The sequence below is a fragment of the Saccopteryx bilineata genome, chromosome 12 (assembly GCF_036850765.1).
Source record: "Saccopteryx bilineata isolate mSacBil1 chromosome 12, mSacBil1_pri_phased_curated, whole genome shotgun sequence".
NCBI classification, from domain to species: Eukaryota; Metazoa; Chordata; class Mammalia; order Chiroptera; family Emballonuridae; genus Saccopteryx; species Saccopteryx bilineata.
In genome coordinates, this window is record NC_089501.1 from 13,374,522 (window position 1) to 13,400,496 (window position 25,975).

Genomic DNA, 25,975 nt, shown 5'->3' on the forward strand with positions numbered 1-25,975 from the left:
TAATGCACTATATAAACAATAATTACTATAGATTATTTTTGAAGTTGAATCTATTGAATAGGTTTCTACAATATTTAAGGTTCTGTGTTCTATGACCTCATTCTCAGGAAAATTAGTTTTGCTGGGTTGTAGCGTGTGGGGGGTTTTGCAGAAGCAGTTTAATAGCACCTTATATTTATATAAACTTTACAGTTTTACAGTTTACAACATGGTTTTCTTTTTCTGATTTTAATTCAACTAGTTGGTAAAAGGAGTCAGTACTATAATCATTACCATGTTTTAGGATAGGAATCTACATGTCAGAGAGGTTAAGAATTTTTTTTCCATGTTAGCTAGATAATAGACAACAAAGAGGGATTTGGGCTAAATTTAGTGACTCCAAATAAAAAAAATTTTTTTTTTACTGCACACACTTTATGTTACAAAAAATATTTTAGGGTTTAGATTCACAAAAGCTAGTAGGGCATGGTAACAACATATTGCTGGGCCCAGTTTGGGGGCAATTCTGAGTTTTGCATTGGAGATTCCTAAAAAAACATAGAAAAATACCATGTACTTGACAGAAGGAGAGAGATAGTACAGGAATCAATTTTTACCAAACTCTAAAGACTGTGGTATGATGACATCAGGGCCACCATGAGAATTCAGAGCATCATGGGTACTTCAGAGGAAGTCAGCTCTACCTCCAGAATGAGGACAGGGCCCTGCCAGGACTACTTACTGCACAAAGCACCATCGGCACAAGCACAGCCATAGGCATGGCTCTGGGACATCCAGTTGCCTTCAGCAGCTCTTGGGACCAAAGTGAACCTTGAGTCCCCCAAGCTTCTTTTTATGTGAAGCCACCCTTCACTTAAATAGAATAACACACAGAGGTTGCTTCAAACACATAGATAATCTATAATGTCTGCCCTGGCAGCAAACTAGAAAGAAAAGCCATTTTAAAATAACACAGAAAAGAAATTTTTCCTCTTTTATTAAAGAGTTCTTTTGGCATCCTAAGACTGAATTCGCAGCTGGGGTTGGAAATATAATGCATTGTTTAGTCTGGTCATATCTGCACTGCCTTGTCAATCAACCCAAGTAAATGGTAAACTGGGACACTTGCCTGTACTCGTCCTTTGGGAGGTACCTGGCAGCTGAGTAGAGACTTGAGGAGACGGTTAAAGAGGAGGACATCTACTAACCTGTTGGTCGGAAGATCACCATCTGAGACCGTACACAAACTCTCAGCTGCCACAACATCTGCCTAGCAGCTTATTAGTTTGTGATTTTTTTTTCTATTTAAGGCTGCTTTTGGTGTTTATTTTACCCAAATTTCTTTTTTTTTTTTTTTATTTCTTCATTTTTAGAGAGGTGAGAGAGACAGAGAGGGAGAGAGAGGAGAGAGAGACAGAGAGAGAGAAGGGGGGAGGAGCTGGAAGTATCAACTCCCATATGTGCCTTGACCAGGCAAGCCCAGGGTTTCGAACCGGCGACCTCAGCATTTCCAGTCAATGCTTTATCCACTGAGCCACTACAGGTCAGGCTACCCAAATTTCTTTACATAAAACGTGTTGATTTGCTTGGCACCCTCACCCCCCCTGAGACAGAGCTGGCTCTCAGACCTGACTTCCCTCACCCATGTGCCAGCATGCTCTCAGTGAATGAGCTGGTGGGTACCTGTTCAACAGACATTTTATATGTTGGCTAGACAGGTGACAGCAAGCTATCTTTAACATGAAGACCATTTGTCTATAAAACCCAATAGAAAATTGATCACTTATAGATGTAATCATTCACAATCATTGGCAAGTTATATACTTGTACTGCCCATGAAGTCCTTATTTCTTCCGATGGTAAACAACAATAAGAAATTGAGAATTTGTCATCAACATACTCTTTTACAGCAGGATTTTGACACCCAACAGTGACTTCTACTCAATCAGTGCTCCAACCTTTCTTACCTAGTTCTTCAAAAGAATGATCCACAGTTTCCTTCTCTACTTCCTTACTCCCCATATACTCTATTACCCTGATTTTTTAAATATAAAATTATAAATGTAAGGAAGATGCGGTACTTACTACCAAGCTCTACTGAATATGTTGCTCTGTACACTTCAGACTTTGTTTTATGAAATAAAGTAATACTGACACAGTTGAAATATCCTGCACCCTCTTTAATCCTGTTCTTTCCTCCTCAGTGGTCACCACTACCCAGAATTATATTTATCATTCTTATGCATGCCTTTAAATTTTATGTTTTTAACCATAAGAATATGTAATATTATTTTATCTTAAACCTTTACAGTGTATCCTATTACACATTTCCTACAGCTTGAATTTTTCCTTCAAAGTTATTTGTCAAGATCCATACATAGCCATAGCTGCCAGTCTAATTAGTTTGTTTTCATGGCTCTATAGCAGAGCTATGAAGACTTGAAATAAGGGCTGGATAGTCAATATTTTAGGCTTTATGGCCATACAAACTCTGTCACAATGACTCAACTCTCTGGCTATAATGGGAAAGTAGACATCACAGCAATAGACACAGCTGTGTCTATATATGGATTTATCTTGTGTGTGTGTGTGTGTGTGTATGTGTGTGTGTGTGTGACAAAGACGGAGAGAAACAGAGAGAGGGACAGATGGGGCAGACAGACAGGAAGGGAGAGAGATGAGAAACATCAATTCTTCATTGTGGCACCTTAGTTGTTCACTGACTGCTTTCTCATATGTGCCTTGACCAGGGGGCTCCAGCAGAGCTAGTGACCCCTTGCTCAAGCCAGTGACCTTTGGGCTCAAGCCAGTGACCATAGGGTCATGTCTGTGATATCATGCTCAAGCCAGTGACCCCATGCTCAATCTGGTGAGCTTGCACTCAAGCCAGTGACTTCAGGGTTTCAAATCTGAGTCTTCTGCATCCCAGTTCTACCCGATGTGCTATCCACTGCGCCACCATCTGGTCAGGCTATGTGGATTTATCTTTACACTGTTCATAACATCTAACACTTTTCTGATGTGGGAACATTCTTTGATTCTACAGAATTCTGTTATTCCTCTTCAAATATTGCTTCTCTGTCTATTTCTTCATTTTTTTTTTCTGGAACTTCTATTAAACAGAACCTTAATTTGTCCTCTATTTTCTTTAATTGGTTTTTAAAATATTATATTTCTCTGCCTTTTTGTATTGCACTTTATGTGAATTTCTCATCATTATGTTTTGAGTCACTAATTATGAATTTAAACATGCCCAGTTTAGAATTTCTTTGAAAACAGAAATATATATCTTATTCACCTTTTATAAGCCCAACCAAGCCTAGTCCAGTGGCTTTTATATAGAAGGTATACAAAAAATATTTGCTGATTAAAAAATAAAAAACATCTTACATATTTGATCATTTTATTTCTTCTTTATAAATATATAACTTTATTAATACCCAAATATCACAATTTCATAGAAAAAGATATACAAATTTGCAACTTTATAAAGCAACATATTATTATATTAGATTCTTTCAATACAAATAGATTTTTTTTTTTGCAAAGTTGGAATGCTTTTGTTGTGATTTGACTTTAGGGGTATCCAAGCCTCTTTCTTCTCTTTCTGGGAAAGCTTTTGGGGTCTTCTGGCAGAACTCTTGGGTTATAGACACTCCAGACAGCCCTAAATTTAGGATCACCTTAGTTTTCAATAGTTCTCATTATTCTTATGCCACAATTTTATGGTAACAAATCTCTGTTTTGTTTCCAATGCTCTATCTACTGGTGCTGAGCATTTTGTGTGACACAAAGCAGCACACGGAATGATGGCAGCAGTTTGCTTTGCAAGCAACCATCCTCTCTTTAGTAGGAAGGTACACTGAAGAAGTTTTCCCTGTCACTCATACCAAATGAACCTCGCTTTCAATTTCTTCCAGCTGTAATCCGAAGTGCATTTATTAGGTCAGGACTCCCAAGGTGCACAAGGAAAGATGCTAGAATCCTTTCAACATGTAAGGATATTGGGTCGGCAGACACAACCAGTTAAACCAGTAAGATCCCATAAAATGGTTATAGCTGGAGGAGTCTAATGATCAGAAAGGGCTATAAGCTGATTTGTGGAAGAGCTTCTGAATGATGGGCCCAGATCTCAACAATATTGTGTCTTCTCTACAGAGAAGTGGAACATTGATCAATTCTTTAATTGCTGCTTTGACTATTGGTGGGCAACAGCTGTTCTCCTCTTTCACATTCAGATGTCCCTGTCAGGTTGGGAAAAATTTCTATTATGGTTCTGCTTTCCTAGTCATTCCTGCCTTGATCCTTCTGGTTGCTGGCTACGCTCTGAGAAGCCAAACATGGACAATGTCCAGTGAATACTGCTGCAGCTGTGCCGGTCCGCGCCGCAGAATCGGCCTCCTGGAGCGCAGGCTGGCTTGCCTTCGGCTCCTCAGCATCACCGGGAGGGCACTCGTCGCTCCACTGACCTGGCTGGCGGCGACCCTGATGACAGGCACCTACTACGAATGTGCTGCAAGTGAATTTGTATCCGTGGACCATTACCCCGTGTTTGACAACATCAGTGGCAGCAAACGGGAAGAAATCTTAGCTGGGTTTCCATGTTGCCAATCAGCTACGTCTGACTTGATCCTGGTAAGAGATGAAGTAGCTCTACTGCACAGATACCAGTCACAAGTAAGTGCCTGCTTTTTATTTTGATGTTTCTGTTATCCTCTCCCACGTTAGTTACGGTCACCGGAAACAGTTCCCATTTCTGCTGCTTCTCATATTGTCTGATTATAGAACACAAACCAGATGCCATTTATCCAAGTGATTTCTACCGAGCAGCTGTAGAAATACGCTTAGGATATTGGGCTTTGGGATCACAGACCTGGGTTTAAGTCTTGCTTTGCTGTTTACTAACCTGCAAAACCTTAAGTGAGTAGTGTAACTTCTCCAAGTTTCACTTTTATCAGCTGTAAAATGGGGATATTAGTGGGTTCTACCGCAGAGGGCTGCTATGAGGAATAGATGAACTAATAATATAGCTAAAGTGTTCAGTACTGTGTCCACTATCTATATCTACAAAAACAATAAATTTTAGATATTATTATTTAAATTATTATAACCATATTACTATATTTCATCTTGCTACATATGTATTCCTAAATATGCATTCTTATAAATTAAAATATTATCTAAAATGATGGGAAGCTTAAATATAGTGAAAAATAAACTCCAATGATGGTTTTAAATTTATTGTCCTTAGACAGGTTTGTGTGAGGAGTGGGATGAGAGAGGTGAGAGGAAGGCCTGAACCTAATGTGCTTCTGTATTTAATATAAAAAGTGTAAAAATGCAGTTTGGTAGAGAGTCATTGGCTTTCATCAAATTTTTCAAGGGATTTAGGGGAAAAACCCACAAAATTTCAAACCGCTGCAATAGAGTAAAAATATTATTCTTAAACTACTTATTGTAAAGACATTTTTGACCTATCACTTTTCCGTTATCAAAATTTAGAAGTACTAATGATGTTCAGCTAAAAATAAAAAAATTTCTATCAACACACAGAATACTGCATCATTGCATATGGTCCAGATTAAGCAAAATAAAAAACCCCATTAAGATAGGCTTTGTCTCAATCTTTTTATACTGCTGCTAAATCTCAGTCAGAGGTACTTTGTGAATATTAAAATATAAGTGAGCCTGACCAGGCGGTGGCGCAGTGGATAGAGCGTCAAACTAGGACGCAGATGACCCAGGTTTGAAACGTCGAGGTCACCGGCTTGAGTGTAGGCTCATCTGGCTTGACCACAGGATCACTGGCTTAAAGCCCAAGGTCGCTGGCTTGAGCAAGGGGTCACTCACTCTGCTGTAGCACCCCCCACCAAAGGCACATATGAGAAAACAATCAATGAACATCTAAAGTGCCACAAGAAGAATTGATGCTTTTCATCTCTCCCTTCTTGTCTGTCTGTCCCTATGTATCCCTCTCTCTGTCTCTCTCTGTCTTTGTCACACACACCAAAAAAAGGTGAAGTCAAATAATCAATGGGGAATTTTTAACTTTAGAAAATTTCCTTGCGTAAGAAAAACTAAGATGTAATACACAATGGTGGCATTTTCTTTAGTTAAAATAAAATGTTTCATTTAATAATAACAGCTTTCCGTGAAAAGATAGATGATTTTACATTTCTGAGTGCTCTCAGACAGTGGGTTTTTAATTTAGTGACAACAAAACCAATATTTTTTTAGATGTTCATCACATACTATATAATTCATATCTTAATTCAAATCCTCATGTCTTAAGAGACAAGTATAATCAACCTAATTTTACAGATGAGGAAACCAAAGCTCAAAGAGTTTATGTAACTTTCATAAGTTCATAGAGATAATCGATGAGTACTTGAGATATTCAGAGATGATGCTGTTCCCATTTTGCCAGGCCACCTTCTGCAACTATCTTAAACATCAGTCTCATTTGAGAAATATACAATATCTTTCAACTGAACTATTCTGGGTTGACCACAAGATCAAATTCAAGTTCCTTCTCTACCCACACCTCTTTCTAAAATATCTTCCTAACCTTTGTTTCATTCCATTTTAATCCACCTTCTACACACAGGTCAAAATTCGTTTTCTGGATGTAATTTCAGATGAGCCTTCTCCTGCATGCCCCACATAATGTCCTTTAATGATATCTTACCAGCCTAAGTACAAATCTAAATTCTTGGCGTGACATACGGGGTCCTTCAACATCTGGCCCCTACCACTTTCTCACATGACTCCTCGGATAGTGTGAATCCAAATTTTTGAGGTTTTCCCACCGTTTTATGCTCTTATTTTTCTGTCTTATTCCCTTACTGGAACTCTCCTCACCTTCCTGCATCTGTTGAACTCCTCTTTAATAATATAAGGTCTACCGGAAAGTTCTGTCCGTTTCTATCACAACAAGTTTCGACACGTAAGCACATGTTTATTTGGTGCATGTGTGCCTCTCTATTTTTATCACTTAATGTATACATACTGACGTAGCAAATTAACTAGAACAAAATTGATTCACGTTAGTCTTATGTGTGAAGTGATAGTGTACCCATGGCTACTAATAAAGTTCATTTACAGCTACTGTAATTTTTACAAATTTCAATAAGGAAGAAATGCTACAGAAGCATGTCTGTCACATCCACCATATTCCCTGGACTTAGCACCCTCCGACTGTCACTTGTTTTTGTCCTTACAAAATTTTTTGAAGGGCAAAAAATTCAAAAATGAAGAAGATATCAAACAAGCACTGGTTCAATTTTTCGCAACAAAAAGATAAAACATTTTTCAAAAATGGGATATACAAATTGCCCTCACGCTGGCAAGAAATCATTAATAATAATGGTAATTATATTATTTAATAAAGTTTATTGACGGTAAGAAAAATTTGTATTTTGTTTTATTCCAAAAACGGACAGAACTTTCCAGTAGACCTTATACAAGTGTGAGCTACCTCCTCTGAGAAGTATTCCCTGATATTCTTCTTCTTCTTCAAACAAGCTCATTTCTCTTCCATTGTGTTCTCTTAGGTCCTATGTTTACACGTATCAAGAATTATTATATTTTACCATATGACTTGACTTTTTTTTTTTTTTTGTATTTTTCTGAAGCTGGAAACGGGGAGAGACAGTCAGACAGACTCCCGCATGCGCCCGACTAGGATCCACCGGGCACACCCACCAGGGGCGATGCTCTGCCCACCAGGGGGCAATGCTCTACCCCTCCGGGGCGTTGCTCTGCCATGACCAGAGCCACTCTAGCGCCTGGGGCAGAGGCCAAGGAGCCATCCCCAGCGCCCAGGCCATCTTTGCTCCAATGGAGCCTCGGCTGCAGGAGGGGAAGAGAGAGAAGGAAGGGGGGGTGGAGAAGCAAATGGGCGCTTCTCCTATGTGCCCTGGCCGGGAATCGAACCCGGGTCCCCCGCACGCCAGGCCGAAGCTCTACTGCTGAGCCAACCGGCCAGGGCTTGACTTGCTTTTTTATCTCTCTCTTTAAGGCTTAAAGACCTCGGAAAGAATGAATGTGTCTACAATTATGCACATCTGAGTCCCACAACCAAGCACCACACATAGCACATGGTAGAGGTAAACCTGGGGCTCAGTAAATGATAGTTGATGAATTCATGGGCAGCTGAAATGGCCTTTCCTCCCCTGCTAACCTCTATTAAGTTTAATCATGCTGAGAATTACTGTAGGTTTTAGTACAGCAGAGAGCAGCTCTACTCTGTACACCTGCTGGTAATTTCAGGTCTGTTTGTGAATCACAAACCGTGGGAGAGGCCTTCTCCTCCTGACTATGGCTGCCTACTGCTGGCTTCCCTTCACTTTACACAACAACCGCTAAATATTGGGGGGAAAAGAATAATTTTAAAAAAAGGATTGTAAGAGTAGAAAACAGCCTTTAATGGTGAAAACTAAATAGTTAGAAATAAAATCAAGTTCATTTTCCTTTCAAAGTATATTTCAAAAACAAGCCATAAAACTAGTCAGTAAATGACTATTTGAAGGGGAAGGAAATGGAAAGAGAAACAAGAAGGTGTTATACATCTAGGGATGTAAGAATCTGCTCACTGACTTTCTTCGTTAGTCACAAAATTAAAGGAAAGAGCAACTCAGGAAGAAATATCAATAAATACTTGTTGCCATATTATTGAAAACACCTTAGGAGGCTATCATTATTGTCTATCATATCATCATTTTCATTACTGTCATTATCAAATACTTATTAAGGCCCCAGAAAATGCATAGGCCTGTACCTGATGGTCGAAAAGTAAGGTTGAGCCAAAAGCAAAAAACATACCTTACTCACCTTCATGCAAGGGTAACTGGTGGGTTATAGTGCCTGCTAATCCAAGGGTAACACTTAGAATCCATTCCAAGTTAACTGCTCAAAATCCTTTGCAATCCAAAAACCAAGTTGAAATGGTTGGGCCCATACCTCCATCACACCCATATCCATATCAAATGATTAATACCTTGTTAATATGTTAATAACTAAAAAAAACCCTCAAATATCTTGCCCACAGTTCAGTTCTTAGTTTTGTAAGAATCCCTTCTATTATAGCTGTTTGTTGAATATGCAATGCATTGATGTTTTATGTTTTCCTTTTAAATAACTACGTGAAGATGCTGGGCTGGATTTTGGTCACCTTGGCAACCATCGCTGCTCTAGTCTCCTACAGCTTGGTGAGGTGCTGCTCTCCCCTTACCTCTCTGCAGCACTGCTACTGGACCAACCACCTCTGCAACGAGAGGGAGCTCTTTGAACAAGCTGCAGAGCAACACTCACGCCTCCTCATCATGCAGCGCATAAAGAAACTGTTTGGCTTCATTCCTGGAAATGAAGATGTCAGACACATCCGTATTCCTTCGTGTCAGGACTGGAAAGATATCTCAACACCCAGTCTTCTCTGTATGGGTGGAGACTTGCAAGGTCACTATAGCTTCCTGGGAGACCAGGTGGATGAGGCTAATGAGGAAAGCAAGTCAGGAGGTATTGAATTAAAACCTTGATTATAGCACCTTGCGCAATTCAGGTTGCTTAACACATACTTAATTCTTATGATGATGGAGTGCCAATGTAATTTCGTCATCTTTTTCTTTCTCTTCTATTTGTTTACATTAAGTCCACCCAAAATACTATTTCCAAAATCAATTTGTTTGATAATTGTGCCTATCTCTTTTTTTTTGAAATTTCATTGATGGTCTAATAATGCCTATACCAGTCTTATTAAAACAATATGAAATCTGGAATTACAACAACATTTGAATCTTGTTCTGTTACTTTAACTACCCAGTAGTTAAAGTAGCTGCCTCACAGAGCTGTTGTGAGGCTTAAATGTGGTAATGTAAGCAAAATGCTCAGCACATTGCCTTTCATAAAATAAGGCTAATAAATGTTACCTTCTCCCTTCTTCTTCTTCTTCTTTGCACCCCATATCTTATTTATTTTTCCTCTTTTTACAAGTGAGAGGAGTGGAGATAGACTCCTGCATGTGCTTCGACTGGGATCCACCTGGCAACCCCTATTGGGGACCGATACTCTGCCCATCTTGGGCCATGCTCACAACCAAGCTATTTTTGGTGCTTGAGGCAGAGGCTCCAGGCATCCTCAGTGCCCCGGGCCAATGCACATGAACCAATTGAGCCCTGGCTGTGGGAAGGGAGAGGAGAGAGAAAGAATGAGAAAGGGGTTGAGTAGGGGTAGAGAAGCAGATGGTCACTTCTCCTGTGTGCCCTGACCAGGAATCAAACCCATGACATCCACACACCAGACCAATGATCTACTGCTAAGCCAACCAGCCAGGGCTGCACTTCATGTCTTGCATTGCTATTTCCCTGTCTCTAACTTCTGGTTTTCTTTTTTCTCTACCTCTATATGCAGAATCATTTTACTGCTTCTTCCTCCAAGCTTACATGTCTGACCTATTGGAAACCAGGATAAAGTGCTTTTACTAAACTGGTGACATGTAAGGGAGAGCCCATTGAGGAAGGTCTTGAGTCACCTTTCCATCACCAGCGGAAGATGATGCATTGATATATCATCATTAGTATCATAAATGTTATTTGCCGCACTTCCATACTAGGAGCATTTTTATAGCTATGCTTATAAAGCTTCGCCACTGTGCTCCACTAGAGAGACACCATCTGTGCTTTTTTATTATCAACTTGCACCTTTGCACTCAAAATCCACTTAGGGAAGCACAACTGTCACCTATATTTGTATATTCATTACCTAGAACTCCAAAAGGGGAGACCTGCCTGACTTTTCTCTGCATGCCTTTGTACTTCTAATATTTGACAGTTTTCTAATTTATCTTGACTATTTCTGATATATGTCCTGTCTGGTGCCTGATTTTTTTGCCACATTCACTTAAACAACTGGTTCACTGGTCAAAATAAGCAAAAGCACGGCTTTTATTTTTTAAAGCAAAACAGTGATTGCTTACTGGGCGTGGACCAATTGCCAATAGTCAAGCTAACTTTCAAGATTCATTTTCTTTTTTCTTTCTTTCTTTCTTTCTTTCTTTCTTTCTTTCTTTCTTTCTTTCTTTCTTTCTTTCTATGACAGAGACAGAGACAGAGAGAAGGACAGATAGGGACAGAAAGATAGGAAGGGAGAAGATGTGAAACATCAATTCTTTGTTGTGGCACCTTAGTTGTTCATTGATTGCTTTCTTATATGTGCCTTGACTGGAGGGCTCCAGCAGAGCGAGTGACCCCTAGCTCAAGCCAGCAACCTTGGGCTCAAGCCAGCGACCGCGGGATCATGTCTTATGGATCCCACGCTCAAGCCAGCGACCCTGCACTCAAGCTTGTGGGCCCGTGCTCAAGCTGCAACCTTGGAGTTTCCAACCTGGGTCCTCTGCATCCCAGTCCAATGCTCTATCTACTGTGCCACTGCCTGGTCACACTCAAGATTCACTTTCAGGAAGACCTGACAACTTGTCCAAAAATCAACTGCCTGGTAATCTAATTTTACATAATAATGGAAGAGTCTATTTTGTGTGAAATTATGGGTTCCTCGAACTTAACAAAAACAAATAAAAAATAATTTTAAGGAAACCAATATTTTTTTAACTAATGAGAGACTCATATTGCATGTAGTACTTTGCCAGGATAGGGGTCCTATTCCTGCCTCCCCATTACTTGTTGGGCAACTCAGTTAATCTTTCTATAAAATAAGGATAATAGACCTTACCTGCTGGAAGGCAAGGAAATGAGTAGATAAATTCTTAAGGTTCCTTCTAAAACTAGTAAGATTTTTATGTTTATGTTTATATGTATATAGGTCAAAACATATATTTTCTGGAACAGTAATAGGCCCAGGTTGTTTCTACTTGAAGAAAAATATCCTTGAATTTGATTCTGAGTTTTCTCTAGAGACATTTGCTGGCATTCCATTTTTGAAAGAATATTAATGTACTGATATTTTTACAAGTGACCAAGGGAAGTTATACTGCTCTGTCACCTAACTCTATGTACAGTACTTCTTTAACATTACAAGAGGGATCTTAAAACAATAGACATAAGTATAGAAGGTAACTAGGGTCCTTGTTTGGCTCTGGTATAAATGAGCTATGTAAATACAGGTCACATCCACTGTGTTCTCTATGGTCTCTTCTAGCTCTAAAATTCTATGGTTCCATTTATCTGAAAAAATTTTAAACTCCTTTATGTTGAGACACACTAGTTAAATGAACACTTTTCATCATGCTCAGAGTTGTTCTATTTGTTTTCAGGGAATATACCACAGTAAATACTCATTAGTAAGATTTTCAGTTGTAACAACAAAAATCAAAGTGTATGAAGTTAATACTATATCTTCAGAAAGAGGAGTTGTTTAGATACAATACTAACACCAGGAAACTTTCTTTCCACTAGATTCCGATAGCCCTTTCTGCAGGAAACTCTTTCAGAATATGAAATACACAATTTAAATTTTGAACCATTTAATCATGACCTTCCACTATAGTTTTGTAGAAAAAAATTCTTAGTATTCCTTGGCTCCTCCCCATGGCTTCATATCGTTTTATGCCATCTGTGAAGAATAAAGGATGGGACACATTCTTGAGATTTTATTGTATACATCCACTTTAAATATATTAAACTCTTTAACAGATTTACAGACACAAAGATCAGAATTATGGTTACTGGAAAATGGGGGTGGGGGAGCTGGGTGAAAAAGGTGTAGAGATTAAGAAGTACAAATTGGTAGTCACAAAATAGTAACAGGGATGTCAAAGTCAGCATAAGGAATAGAGTCAATAATATTGTAATAACTATGTATGGTGCCAGGTGGGTACTGAGAATATCAGGGGATCACTTTGTAACACCTATGATTGTCTAACCACTATGCTGAAACTAACACAAAATAACATTGAATGTAAACTGTAATTAAAAAATAAAAAAATAAAAAATAAATGTGTAGCCTTTTCTTTTTGTCCAGAGTACTCTTTTGTTCCACAACCAGTAAGACAATTTTTTTTTATTTTTATTTATTTATTTATTTATTTTTTACAGAGACAGAGAGTGAATCAGAGAGAGGGATAGACAGGGACAGACAGACAGGAACGGAGAGAGATGAGAAGCATCAATCATTAGTTTTTCATTGCGCTTGCAACACCTTAGTCATTCATTGATTGCTTTCTCATATGTGCCTTGACCCGTGGGCCTTCAGCAGACCGAGTAACCCCTTGCTGGAGCCAGCGACCTTGGGTTCAAGCTGGTGGGCTTTTGCTCAAACCTGATGAACCCGCGCTCAAGCTGGCGACCTCGGGGTCTCAAACCTGGGTCCTCTGCATTCCAGTCCGATGCTCTATCCACTGCACCACCACCTGGTCAGGCGAGACAATTTTTTCTATTAAAAACACTGTACTTTCTCCTCTTCATGTTTAAATAATTACTGTAATTTTAAGACATACAATTAAAATCAATTAAGCACTAATACAACCTTATATTGTGCTCCCAAATTCTTTTGTCTACTACATCAAATTCTGTGGCTGGCATACATACAGACTTGCTCATTTCTTAACTTCAGCTCTGTCAGTTCCCTCATCGCCCCACCACAATTAAGTTTCCTCCTTCCAGGAGACAAACACCACCCCAGTGTTCAGACATGTTTTAGTCAGCATTCTTTGTTTTCAAATCACAGAATAAAAAACTTATATTCATCATCTTCTTTGCCTCCTTTCTCAGTTCCCAATCTCCAATTCCATTTTTTTTAAATGCTAATGCATTATTATAATAAAAAACAACAATGTGATTTTACAAGTATTTTCTTGCATTCTGTTTTTTAGCACAAAAGGAAATCACATTTACTTTAAGACTTTGAAATATCAGGGCAAACCAAAGGTCTTTTAACTATAATATTAGGTAGCTGTTTGTTAACCTCAAAATATAGAGTATAGAGATACAATTTTAGCTTCTAAACAAGTCTACCAAAATTTAGGTCTGCTGTGTTGGTGTAGTGGATAAAGCATTGACCTGGAGCACTAAGGTTGCTGGTTCAAAACCCTGGTTCAAAGCACATACAAGAAGCAACTACTATGAGTTGATGCTTCCCACTCTTCCACTCCTTCCCCTTTCTCTCTTCTCTCTAAAATTCAATAAATAAATTTTTTTAAAAATATATAGGTCTGGTCATGAAAGAGCAGGCTGTCCTCAGAGTAGACAGCTACACAACTGGCCCCTTGAGCTAGCTACGGGGCACAGGACTGTAACTGTGACCCCCTGGACCAAAGATCAATGGATGGCATTTCCAGAGACAAATTATATTAGTCTGGACTTGAATTATTTTTCTTTTTTTTTTTTTTTTTCATTTTTCTGAAGCTGGAAATAGGGAGAGACAGTCAGACAGACTCCCGCATGCGCCCGACCGGGATCCACCCGGCACGCCTACCAGGGGGCGACGCTCTGCCCACCAGGGGGCGACGCTCTGCCCACCAGGGGGCGATGCTCTGCCCATCCTGGGCGTCGCCATGTTGCGACCCTCCTGGGTGTCGCCATATTGCGACCAGAGCCACTCTAGCGCCTGGGGCAGAGGCCACAGAGCCATCCCCAGCGCCCGGGCCATCTTTTGCTCCAATGGAGCCTTGCTGCGGGAGGGGAAGAGAGAGACAGAGAGGAAGGCGCGGCGGAGGGGTGGAGAAGCAAATGGGCGCTTCTCCTATGTGCCCTGGCCGGGAATCGAACCCGGGTCCTCCGCACGCTTGAATTATTTTTCTATACTAACCACCAAGTACAACCAAACTTCTTTAGCTCAGTTCACCCAAACTTCAGTAAGAAATGGGTTTCAAGTATTGTGTCCTCCGCTGTGCCCCAGTGGTCCAGACAGGTGGCTGCACCCGCCTGTAGCGCTGATAGTAGTAGTAGCAAAAATAATATGGTGTTTACTATATGCCAGTTACTTTAAACAAATCATCCCGCTTACTGCTGATAACAAACTGATGAGCAGATTCACATATTATAAAATGAATTTCTGACATGAGATTAGGTAATATTGAGAATGTGAAGGAATTTTGTGTAAAGTCTTATACAAATGCAGTGTTTTCTTATTGATATATTTCTTTAGATAACTGGTGAAACATGGAATCTAGGCCTATCTGACCCCTCAAAAATGAGTTCCCCCATTTTACTGAGGAGGTAACTGAGATACAGAGAAGTCAAGCTATTTGCCAAAAGTCACATACCTATAAGTAATGGAGCCAGAATGCAGTCCTTATAGTCTGAGGTCTGATCCTGTACTCTGCTGCAATACAGCCAACAGGAGGCAGACTATAGAATCTCCAGGGCCTTATAAGTGTTAAGAGGATTCTCCTACCCTTCTCAATGAATAACTAAACTATCCCGAGTTCCAGCAATCAGATGCCATATCACATCTGAGTCCCTCTTTTTCCACTTCCATTGTATCTGCATATACAAGGGTTCATTCACCTTCAGGGCACTGTGCTTCTTAGCAAAGTGACTTTTCCATGCTCACCGAGGCACAAGTTTGGATCTGAGCTACTCAACAGCCAGTAGCACTGATTCCATTAGCCACAGACTACAGGCTTGACCAGGAACCTCAGATATTCTTGTTCTTATTCAGGGAGCGGCAGAACACCTCTATAATCCATCCCTTTGTTTCCAATATACCATGGTTATGGAGGGTTGAAATGAAGATCAGGCAATCACACTCTCTTGTCATTCATATGCTCTTGTACAAATCAATCTCTCTAGGACTTTAATGATTTCTTACAAGAGATGGGGAGGGCGAGTAAATTGTGGGAGTGGTAGATTAAACTATTTTGAGTCATGGACCCCTTTGAAGAGCCATTCTGGGCAAACCTATTTCGAGGAAATATCCTGAAAAATCACGCACACAGACACAGGCTCACATACCTCAGAGTTTGCATACCATGATGGCGTCCCTGAAGATGTTCATGTTCCAGTCCCTGGAACTTGTAACTGTTACTTTATAATTTCTATGGTGTAAGGCCAGGAGCCGCCATCGTGACCATTCACATGCAGGTTCCCATTGGATTCAGGCAGACGATAAAGAAATGGCGGAGTCAGAGGATGGGGGGCCATCCTATTTGTTGGTGTCTCACCAAGACAGGCAAACCACAAAAGAAGACAAGGGAAAAGCAGAAAACCAGCTCTTCCCATGAAGGGCAAGGGATCAGGGGAGCCCCTGCAATTGTGATAGCAGGAACTGTGTGTCCGAGCTCCTGGTCTGTCCCACTTTATAGTGTAGAAAACCAAAATCCCTTAATCCAATATACAAACAAGGAAGTCTCCGATACAAAGTCACTTATCCAAGGCATAATTGGATTCCTCATGAGAGTGCACCACCCAGATCATACAATCAGTCAAGGGTGTGGGGAAAAGCTTAGTCCCAAAACCAAACCTCAGGCTACAACAACCTGGCCTGCTTATAGCCTGTCCCCCACACCCATTATAAGTCACAAGCGAGCAAGCATATATATCATGTTTACAAACTTATTTGACCAACATATGGCAAAGGAGATATTGCAGATGTGAAGTTTAAGGCTCTTGAGATGGGGATATTGTCCGGGTGGGCCCGATATAATCAGGAGAGTCCGTATAAGAAAGTCTCAGGAAGAATCAGTGTAAGGCCAGGAGCCATCATCGTGACCATTCACATGCAGGTTCCCATTGGATTCGGGCAGACGATAAAGAAATGGCGGAGTCAGAGGATGGGGGGCCATCCTATTTATTGGTGTCTCACCAAGACAGGCAAACCACAAAAGAAGACAAGGGAAAAGCAGAAAACCAGCTCTTCCCATGAAGGGCAAGGGATCAGGGGAGCCCCTGCAATTGTGATAGCAGGAACTGTGTGTCTGAGCTCCTGGTCTGTCCCACTTTATAGTGTAGAAAACCAAAATCCCTTAATCCAATATACAAACAAGGAAGTCTCCGATACAAAGTCACTTATCCAAGGCATAATTGGATTTCTCATGATAGTGCACCACCCAGATCATACAATCAGTCAAGGGTGTGGGGAAAAGCTTAGTCCCAAAACCAAACCTCAGGCTACAACAACCTGGCCTGCTTATAGCCTGTCCCCCACACCCATTATAAGTCACAAGCGAGCAAACATATATATCATGTTTACAAACTTATTTGACCAACAATCAGTGTCAGAGAGTAGGCAAAGTGGCAACAGGAGTGTCAAAGACAGTGGGGGTGATGCCTGAGAAATTAGCTATTACTGGCTGTTGGGCAGATAAAATGTATTATGCTCACTTTGTTAAAGAGGCCGTTGCCCAGGTGATATTAATGTGTGTTGAGAATTGTTGTAGCCTGAGGCTTGGTTTTGGGATTAAGCCTTTCCTACCCTTTTTGATGTGGGGTGGTACAATCCAATCATGCCTCAGAGAAGTGACTTTGTATTAGAGACTACCCTATTTTGTATATTGGATTAAAGGTTGTGAAGCTACACTATAAAATGGGGGCAGAACGGGACTTGGCGCTTGGTTCCTGAGGTTAGCATGAGAGAGCAGAGAGAGTAGAGCCAGCAGCGGGAGGAGGCCATGTGGAGTAGGCCAGGAAAAGCAGCCAAGATGGCGGAGTGCTGAGTGAGATGCCAGTTTGTGTAGTGTTTGTATCTGGGATAAAGAAGGAGATGGGGAACTGAGGAGAATAAGGCTGGTGAGCTAGAAACCTTTGATTCTAGGAAACTCGGATAAGTCAGTGGCTTTGTGAGCACTGAGTGTGACTGGGTTTTGGAGCCCAGTGTGTATTTTTACTTACCCGCCGGGTGCAAGGTAGGATTAAAGGCTATGGCCCACCAGTTTTTGGCTCCATGGTTTCTTTACCGACTGTCCGAATCCAATGCGAACCTGCATGGGCCAGGCTGCTGTGATAGTGGCCCTGGCCGTGCCTCCTGGCTTTACATTTGGCGTATGTTGGGCAGATAAAATGTATTATGCTCACTTTGTTAAAGAGGCTGTTGCCCAGGTGATATTAATGTGTGTTGAGAATTGTTGTAGCCTGAGGCTTGGTTTTGGGATTAAGCCTGTCCCACCCTTTTTGGTGTGAGGTGGTACAATCCTATCATGCCTCATAGAAGTGATTTTGTATTAGAGACTTCCCCATTATGTATATTGGATTAAGGGTTTGGATTTCTACACTATAAAATGGGAACGGAGTGGGAGTTTGCGCTCTTGGTTCCTGAGGTTAGCATGAGAGAGCAGAGAGAATAGAGCCAACAGCGGGAGGAGGCCACGTGGAGAAGGCCAGGAGAAGCAGCCAAGATGGCGGAGTGCTGAGTGAGATGCCAGTTTGTGTAGAGTTTGTATTTGGGATAAGAAAGGAGAAATGGGGAACTGAGGAGAATAAGTCTGGTGAGCTAGAAACCTTTGATTCTAGGAAACTCGGATAAGTCAGTGGCTTTGTGAGCACTGAGTGTGACTGGGTTTTGGAGCCCAGTGTGTATTTTTACTTGCCCGCCGGGTGCAAGGTAGGATTAAAGGCTATGGCCCACCAGTTTTTGGCTCCATGGTTTCTTTACCGACTGTCCGAATCCAATGCGAACCTGCACTGGCCAGGCGGCTGCTGTGATAGTGGCTCTAGCCCTGGCTTCTGGCTTTACAGCGTAGTCTGTGGCAGGATTCGTTACAGATCGGCAAGGAGCCTTTGAGCGGTGGAGTAGAGGACTGGCTAGTGTTAGGGTTCCCCATGGCTGTCCTTTTGGGGACCATAGGCTGGCTGATTTTTACAGCCATGCGTGAGGAAACTGAGAGCTCTGTGGAAGAGGCTGCCCGGGACCTGCAAACCGAGCAGCGGAAGGAGATGGAGGAAACGCAGGAGAAACCGATGCTGACCCTGGAGCTGGAGGAAATGCTGGAGGAGGAGGCCAACCAGGTGTTCGTGATTCGCCTGGAAATGGAGCAAACGCTGGAGGAGGATTCAGAGGTTCGTGAGTTGCAGATTGCCCTGGATGTTGTGGAGAGCCAGCAGCGGCAGGAGGCCAGGGCTGAGGCTGAAGCTGAGGCCGGGTCCGGAGCTGCAAGGTCTGCGGAGCAGAAGGCGGCGGCAGCCCGGGGTTTGAGCCTGGCAGCAGGAGTTGGTGTTTTCAGTTCCTCTTTGGAGGATGAGGAGAATTGGGCTGGAGTTGTGATCTGCAGTCCCCAGAAGATGGAAGCCCAGCTGGAAGGAGCACCTACTATGGCCCCGGTAGGTTTGCGATTTGGGGACATAGGGCTGGACATGCTATCCGGAGCAGAGATGGAAATGCTGACTGCCATTGCCACGTGCCCCTCTTTGGGACAGTGTAAGACCTGCGAGGATGGCAGGAATGAGGGGGGTGGCTGACGCCCCATGTGCGTGGACTGGTTTCCTGGACTACGACCGGAGTGGGCATTGGCTCCTTTGTTGTATGGACTTAACGAATTACGGATTTTGGACAATGTGAAATACCCTGATGGGGGTGGGGGGTGGCTTTGCTGGAAGCACTCCCCTGCCCCGGGAAACTTTTCCCATAGGCCGAGGACATTTTGCGCTTTGGGCAAAGTGCTCAGAGACTGGTGAAGTGTACCTTTGTAATTGTTGAAACTGTATGATTTTTGCTGTTGTAACTTGTGTAATGTGCTAGTTTCCTTGCACGGGGATGCTGGTGATGTAAATTGGTGGGTAGTAAAGTGAGCATAGGGGTGGATTGTTGGGCAGATAAAATGTATTATGCTCACTTTGTTAAAGAGGCCGTTGCCCAGGTGATATTAATGTGTGTTGAGAATTGTTGTAGCCTGAGGCTTGGTTTTGGGATTAAGCCTTTCCCACCCTTTTTGATGTGGGGTGGTACAATCCAATCATGCCTCAGAGAAGTGACTTTGTATTAGAGACTACCCTATTTTGTATATTGGATTAAAGGTTGTGAAGCTACACTATAAAATGGGGGCAGAACGGGACTTGGCGCTTGGTTCCTGAGGTTAGCATGAGAGAGCAGAGAGAGTAGAGCCAGCAGCGGGAGGAGGCCACGTGGAGTAGGCCAGGAGAAGCAGCCAAGATGGTGGAGTGCTGAGTGAGATGCCAGTTTGTGTAGAGTTTGTATCTGAGATAAGGAAGGAGATGGGGAACTGAGGAGAATAAGGCTGGTGAGCTAGAAACCTTTGATTCTAGAAAACTCGGATAAGTCAGTGGCTTTGTGAGCACTGAGTGTGACTGGGTTTTGGAGCCCAGTGTGTATTTTTACTTGCCCGCCGGGTGCAAGGTAGGATTAAAGGCTATGGCCCACCAGTTTTTGGCTCCATGGTTTCTTTACTGACTGTCCGAATCCAATGCGAACCTGCATGGGCCAGGCTGCTGTGATAGTGGCCCTGGCCGTGCCTCCTGGCTTTACACTGGCCCTGAAGAAGGAGGGGGTCATGAGCCAAATCAAAGAAACAGATTCTCCCCTGCAGCTGCCAGAAGGAGCACAGCTCTGCTGCCACCGTGACTTACACCCAGTGGGACCTGTCTGATGTGGGTCAGAACAGGAAGAAATATATACTACGAGACAATAAATGTGCATTGTTTTAAGCCACTAGATTTATGGGAATTGTTAGAACGGTAATAGGAAATACATACCAACACATTTCAGGAGTTTCTGACCCCACAAGCCTGTCGTGAATGACACCCTCTGAATTAAGACCTCAAGGTAATTTCTAGGACGAGCATTCTATGACTGACTCTATATGCACTAATGCTCTGCCCTAGAAAAAAATGTTGCTCCTAGAAAATAAATACATATATCTATAATTGTTGGGCAGATAAAATGTATTATGCTCACTTTGTTAGATTACACTGCCCACGAGGAAACCATCGCCCAGGTGATATTAATGTGTGTTGGGGAGGACTAAAGGCAGGCAGAATCCTTGTAGCCTGGGGCTTGGTTTTGGGATTAAGCCTTTCCCACCCTTTTTGATGTGGGGTGGTACAATCCAATCATGCCTCAGAGAAGTGACTTTGTATTAGAGACTTCCCTGTTTTGTATATTGGATTAAAGGTTGTGAAGCTACACTATAAAATGGGGGCAGAAAGGGAGCTTGGGCTCTTGGTTCCTGAGATTATCATTAGAGGAGAGAGCAGAGCAGAGAGCAGAGAAAGGCCACGTGAAGTAGGCCAGGAGAAGCAGCCAAGATGGCGGAGTGCTGAGTGAGATGCCAGTTTGTGTAGTGTTTGTATCTGGGATAAAGAAGGAGATGGGGAACTGAGGAGAATAAGGCTGGTGAGCTAGAAACCTTTGATTCTAGGAAACTCGGATAAGTCAGTGGCTTTGTGAGCACTGAATGTGAGTGGGTTTTGGAGCCCAGTGTGTATTTTTACTTGCCCGCCGGGTGCAAGCTAGGATTAAAGGTAATGGCCCACCAATTCTTGGCTCCGTTGTTTCTTTACCGACTGTCCGAATCCAATGTGAACCTGCATGAGCCAGGCGGTTGTGATAGTGGCCCTGGCTGCTGGCTTTACAATAATATTTTATAAACATATAAAACACAATGCTGCCTAATATTTTAGGATGATCTACCGCACAGAGAACAGCTGAATATATATTTTACATATTTTCATAGATGTTTTAGCCTAAACTACAAATAAAAATATTTTAATGTATTTTTCTTCTATAGTTGCCAGTCAGTGACATCAACAGAATATTATAGACTATTTCATAATGTGGACATATTCCACTGTGTTGGGCAGATAAAATGTATTATGCTCACTTTGTTAAAGATGGAGGCCGTCGCCCAGGTGATATTAATGTGTGTTGAGAATCCTTGTAGCCTGGGGCTTGGTTTTGGGATTAAGCCTTTCCCACCCTTTTTGATGTGAGGTGGTACAATCCAATCATGCCTCAGAGAGGTGACTTTGTATTAGAGACTTCCCTACTTTGTATATTGGATTAGAGGTTGTGAAGCTACAGTATAAAGTGGGGGCAAAACGGGAGTTTGCTCTCTTGGTTCCTGAGATTATCATTAGAAGAGAGAGCAGAGGAGAGCAGAGAAAGGCCACGTGGAGGAGGCCAGGAGAAGCAGCCAAGATGGTGGAGTGCTGAGTGAGATGCCAATTTGTGTAGAGTTTGTATTTGGGATAAGGAAGGAGATGGGGAACAGAGGTGAATAAGTCTGGTGAGCTAGAAACCTTTGATTTAGGAAACTCGAATAAGTCAGTGGCTTTGTGAGCACTGAGTGTGACTGGGTTTTGGAGCCCAGTGTGTATTTTTACTTGCCCGCCGGGTGCAAGCTAGAATTAAAGACTATGGCCCATCAGTTTTTGGCTCCGCTGTTTCTTTACCGACTGTCCGAATCCAATGCGAACCTGCATGGGCCGGGCAGCTGTGATAGTGGCCCTGGCCTTAGATACTGGCTTTACACACTGGAAATGTGAGAAAACAAACGCCAAAGGGAGGTGGTTCACCTGGATCTATGTAGTACTTTATTGATTCTATATACTTAATATATGAAGAGTAATCGGCTTTTTATTGATAAGTTTATGCCTGCCTGTCTTTCACTTCGAGATAATTCGAACTTGCGAAAGCTGCGTACAAAAGAGTAATCTCCCTCCAATAATGATTTAATAGATCCTATGAGATCTATATTTTATGGGGACGATAAAGTCTAAAGAAAAAACCATCCAAGTAATTGCTGGAAGAGCTAAAATAATAAAATTTAGTATGTACTTCAGTAGTGCCTGTCGGTCTCAGGGTGTTCCGCGTTTTGACTCATTCTCGGAATCTTCTAGGACCGGCCCGCTTGGGCCAGTCTCTTCCTTTCCCGGCGCTCTGACCGCCTTCCCAGAGCTTGGCGAGCCTTGGATGTGCTGACTAGGGCTGCCAACACCGTCTACAGCACCCGAGCCCGCGGGGTGGCGGCAGGTCCCTTGCTCAGTGTGTCGCAACACTAGAACCGGTGTGGGCAGCCGCACGGGCTGCCAGACTCTGATTAGGAAGTCGGCTGGGTGGCGCGTCTAGTATGTCCGCCCAGGTTTACAACTGGCGCTTCAGACTGCTGTCCTCTCCCGCCTCTGATCAAGCAGCTCCCCCAGGCTGTGCTCTCCCAGGTTGGTCCCGCGCAGTTTGCCTCCGAATGGAGCCACTCGCCTGTCCCAGCTGGTGGCAAAAACCACTGTTCCTCCTCTTAATTTCATAGCTCCCTCAATTATTTAAAAAGAACAAGCAGCAGTGCCCTTACTATTCACAATGCCTTGGCTCTTTGTCGTTTCTACGGAAACTACAGGGTGGGGCTAAAGTAGATTTACAGTTATGAGTACCTGAAACAGTTTATTTTTGTATCATTATTTATTATTGTATTATTTTATATACAAACAACTATAAATCTACTTTTGCCCCACCTTGTAGATAGTTCTTTGTGCCTTTGTAGTAAGTATCCTAATACCATTTATGTAATGCTGGTCACATCATTACAGCCAAAACGAAAGATCCCATTCTAGGGACTCAGTGATGATAGCCTAAAGCAGGCTTGGCCAACAGTTTTTACCCCTGGGCCAGATTAGAAAGAAAACTTTTTTTACAGGCCCAAGGAAATATTAAAATTAAAAAATGTTAAATACAAAAACGATTCATTTAAGTAAACAAAGTTCTATCATGTAATTTGTTTATGAATAAATGTAAGTGAATGAAAAAAGTTTAATATACAATATTATTTTAATTAAAATATTTTTAAATAAAAATATAATTACATACCGTATAAATATCCAGACTGTATTGCAATCAATTGAAACAATACTTAATTAATAGACTGAGCTTGAAGGGGTTATATCGCAAATAAAACAATTATTTCGTTTTACAAACAGCCTGGATACGTTTTCAGTTATCAACTGCAGCTATTGCCTATGCTACAATGCCACGTGATTCAGCACACTTGACCACAAAAATAACGGTTTGACTCCGCCTAAAAGAATGTGGGTTTCACATTGCCGCTAAACATCAAACAGGTCATATCGAGTACAGATGAGTACAAAAGTTGTAAATCTTTATAGTGGAATTTTTAAAAAAAATAAGGAAGTATTGCAAATCCATTAGACCAATTATTGGCAGTTAACTCTAGATTAGTCACATGTGGAATTCTTTCCCGTGTATCACTATCCTCTTAACTATTTCGATTTCCAATAATCAAAGATGCTTCCACTTCTGAGTAGCTGAGATTTTAAAGTAGCAGAGAATGTTAAAAATTTAATCGCAGGCCACATAAACTCATTACATGGGCCGGATCCAGCCTGCGGGCCATATGTTGGCCATGCCTGGCCTAAAACAATGGTGACAAGACTGGGTTGGAAGATAATATAGTAAGTTTAAGGTGAATAAAGACAAATGATCATTCCCATTTTCCTGTATACTTTGGGTAAGACTTACATTTGTGGTCATCAACAAGAGGGTACATCCTTTGAGAAAACCATTGGAAGCCAGTCTTCATGTTTCACACAGGAAAAGCATGAGGGATGATGGAGGTTAATGAGTAACCATGTGACCAGCATTACATAAATGGTTTCAGGATACTGCAGAGGCAAGAAGAGCTATATACAGGGTGGGGCAAAAGTAGGTTTACAGAGGGGTTTTTTTTGTATTTTTCTGAAGTTGGAAATGGGGAGGCAGTCAGACTCCCGGCCAGGATCCACCCGGCATGCCCACCAGGGGGCAGTGCTCTGCCCCTCTGGGGCATTGCTCTGTTGCAACCAGAGCCATTCTAGCGCTTGAGACAGAGGCCATAGAGCCATCCTCAGCACCTGGGCCAACTTTGCTCCAATGGAGCCTTGGCTGTGGGAGGGGAAGAGAGAGACAGAGAGGAAAGAGAAGGGAAGGAGTGGAGAAGCAGATGGGCGCTTCTCCTGTGTGCCCTGGCTGGGAATCAAACCTAAGACTCCTACACGCCAGGCCGACGCTCTACCACTGAGCCAACCGGCGGCCAGGACCGCTACTTGTTCTTTTAAAATAACTATAATAATAAACACATGCCTAAATACCTCTCTTTGTCTGTTATTCTAAATCTTCATCAGTAAGTCACTATATCTTACATGGGCCCATACATTTTAAAAATACATCTTTCAAGGAAGTTGCTTATATAGACAGGCACACCACAAAAAGTGTATGCCCAGGACTCTGCTTACCCTTAGGGGTATCCCTAATTCAATGCCTCACTAATTTTTCTTGCAAGAAGCCAAAAGAGTGATTTAACTTAAATTTTTTTTAAGATTTTATTTATTCAATTTTCAGAGAGGAGAGAGAGAGAGAAAGGGGAGGAGCAGGAAGCATCAACTCCCATATGTGCCTTGATCAGGCAAGCCCAGGGTATCGAACAGGCTACCTCAGCGTCCCAGGTCGATGCTTTATCCCACTGCGCCACCCATCTTCTTCTTTCTTTTGCTCCTCTGTTATCTTTTCTCCCTCCCCACTCAGTCTCTTTCAAATCCAAAGCAGAGATGCGTGAGTGTGTGTGTGTGTGTGTGTGTGTGTGTGAGAGAGAGAGAGAGAGAGAGAGAGAGAGAGAGAGAGAGAGAATGAGAACATAAATAATTCCAAGGCAATTTTAAGGTGCCAAAAGAAAGTTAAATAAGGTAAAAGAGATAGGTAGTAGTACTGAGAAACGGTGCTGTAATTTTATGTAGGATATCAGGGGAAGTCTCTGACAGTTACACTTGAGGAAAGACTTGAAGGAGTTGAAGGTAGGACGTGGGTATGAGAGGAAGAGCACTGCAGGAAGAAACGACCAAGAGTGCGAAGATCTTAGGAGAACCTGCCTTGTGTATTTGAGGAACAGCAAGGAAGCTAGTGTGGTTGGAGCAGAGAATAGGCCACAGAGAAATAGAGACAACAAAGTCAAAGTAGTAACAAGAGCTGGTGAGGGCCAGTGAGCCAGGTACTATAGAATTTATATTGTAAAACTGTAATCTGAGATTAGGGCAGGGGCAGTTATGAGCAAAGAAGTGACATGACCTGATTTACATTGTCGCAGGATCACTTTAGCTGCTGTGTTGAATCCAAG

General features: G+C 42.1%; 1 protein-coding gene across 1 annotated transcript; it reads left to right on the plus strand.

The window, feature by feature from the left end:
- The first annotated feature begins 4,098 nt into the window (after positions 1 to 4,098).
- CALHM4 (calcium homeostasis modulator family member 4) lies at positions 4,099 to 9,515 on the plus strand. The gene is made up of 2 exons (XM_066248489.1): positions 4,099 to 4,656; positions 9,129 to 9,515. The coding sequence occupies exons 1-2, from the start codon at positions 4,099 to 4,101 to the stop codon at positions 9,513 to 9,515; spliced, it is 945 nt and encodes a 314-aa protein (XP_066104586.1).
- Positions 9,516 to 25,975: the final 16,460 nt, after the last annotated feature.

Bases quoted from the DNA above. Each gene is read 5' to 3' on its own strand.
- CALHM4 (XM_066248489.1), top strand. From the start codon at position 4,099: ATGGGCCCAGATCTCAACAATATTGTGTCTTCTCTACAGAGAAGTGGA. The intron at 4,657-9,128 runs GTAAGTGCCTGC...AACTACGTGAAG, and splicing joins TGCACAGATACCAGTCACAA to ATGCTGGGCTGGATTTTGGT.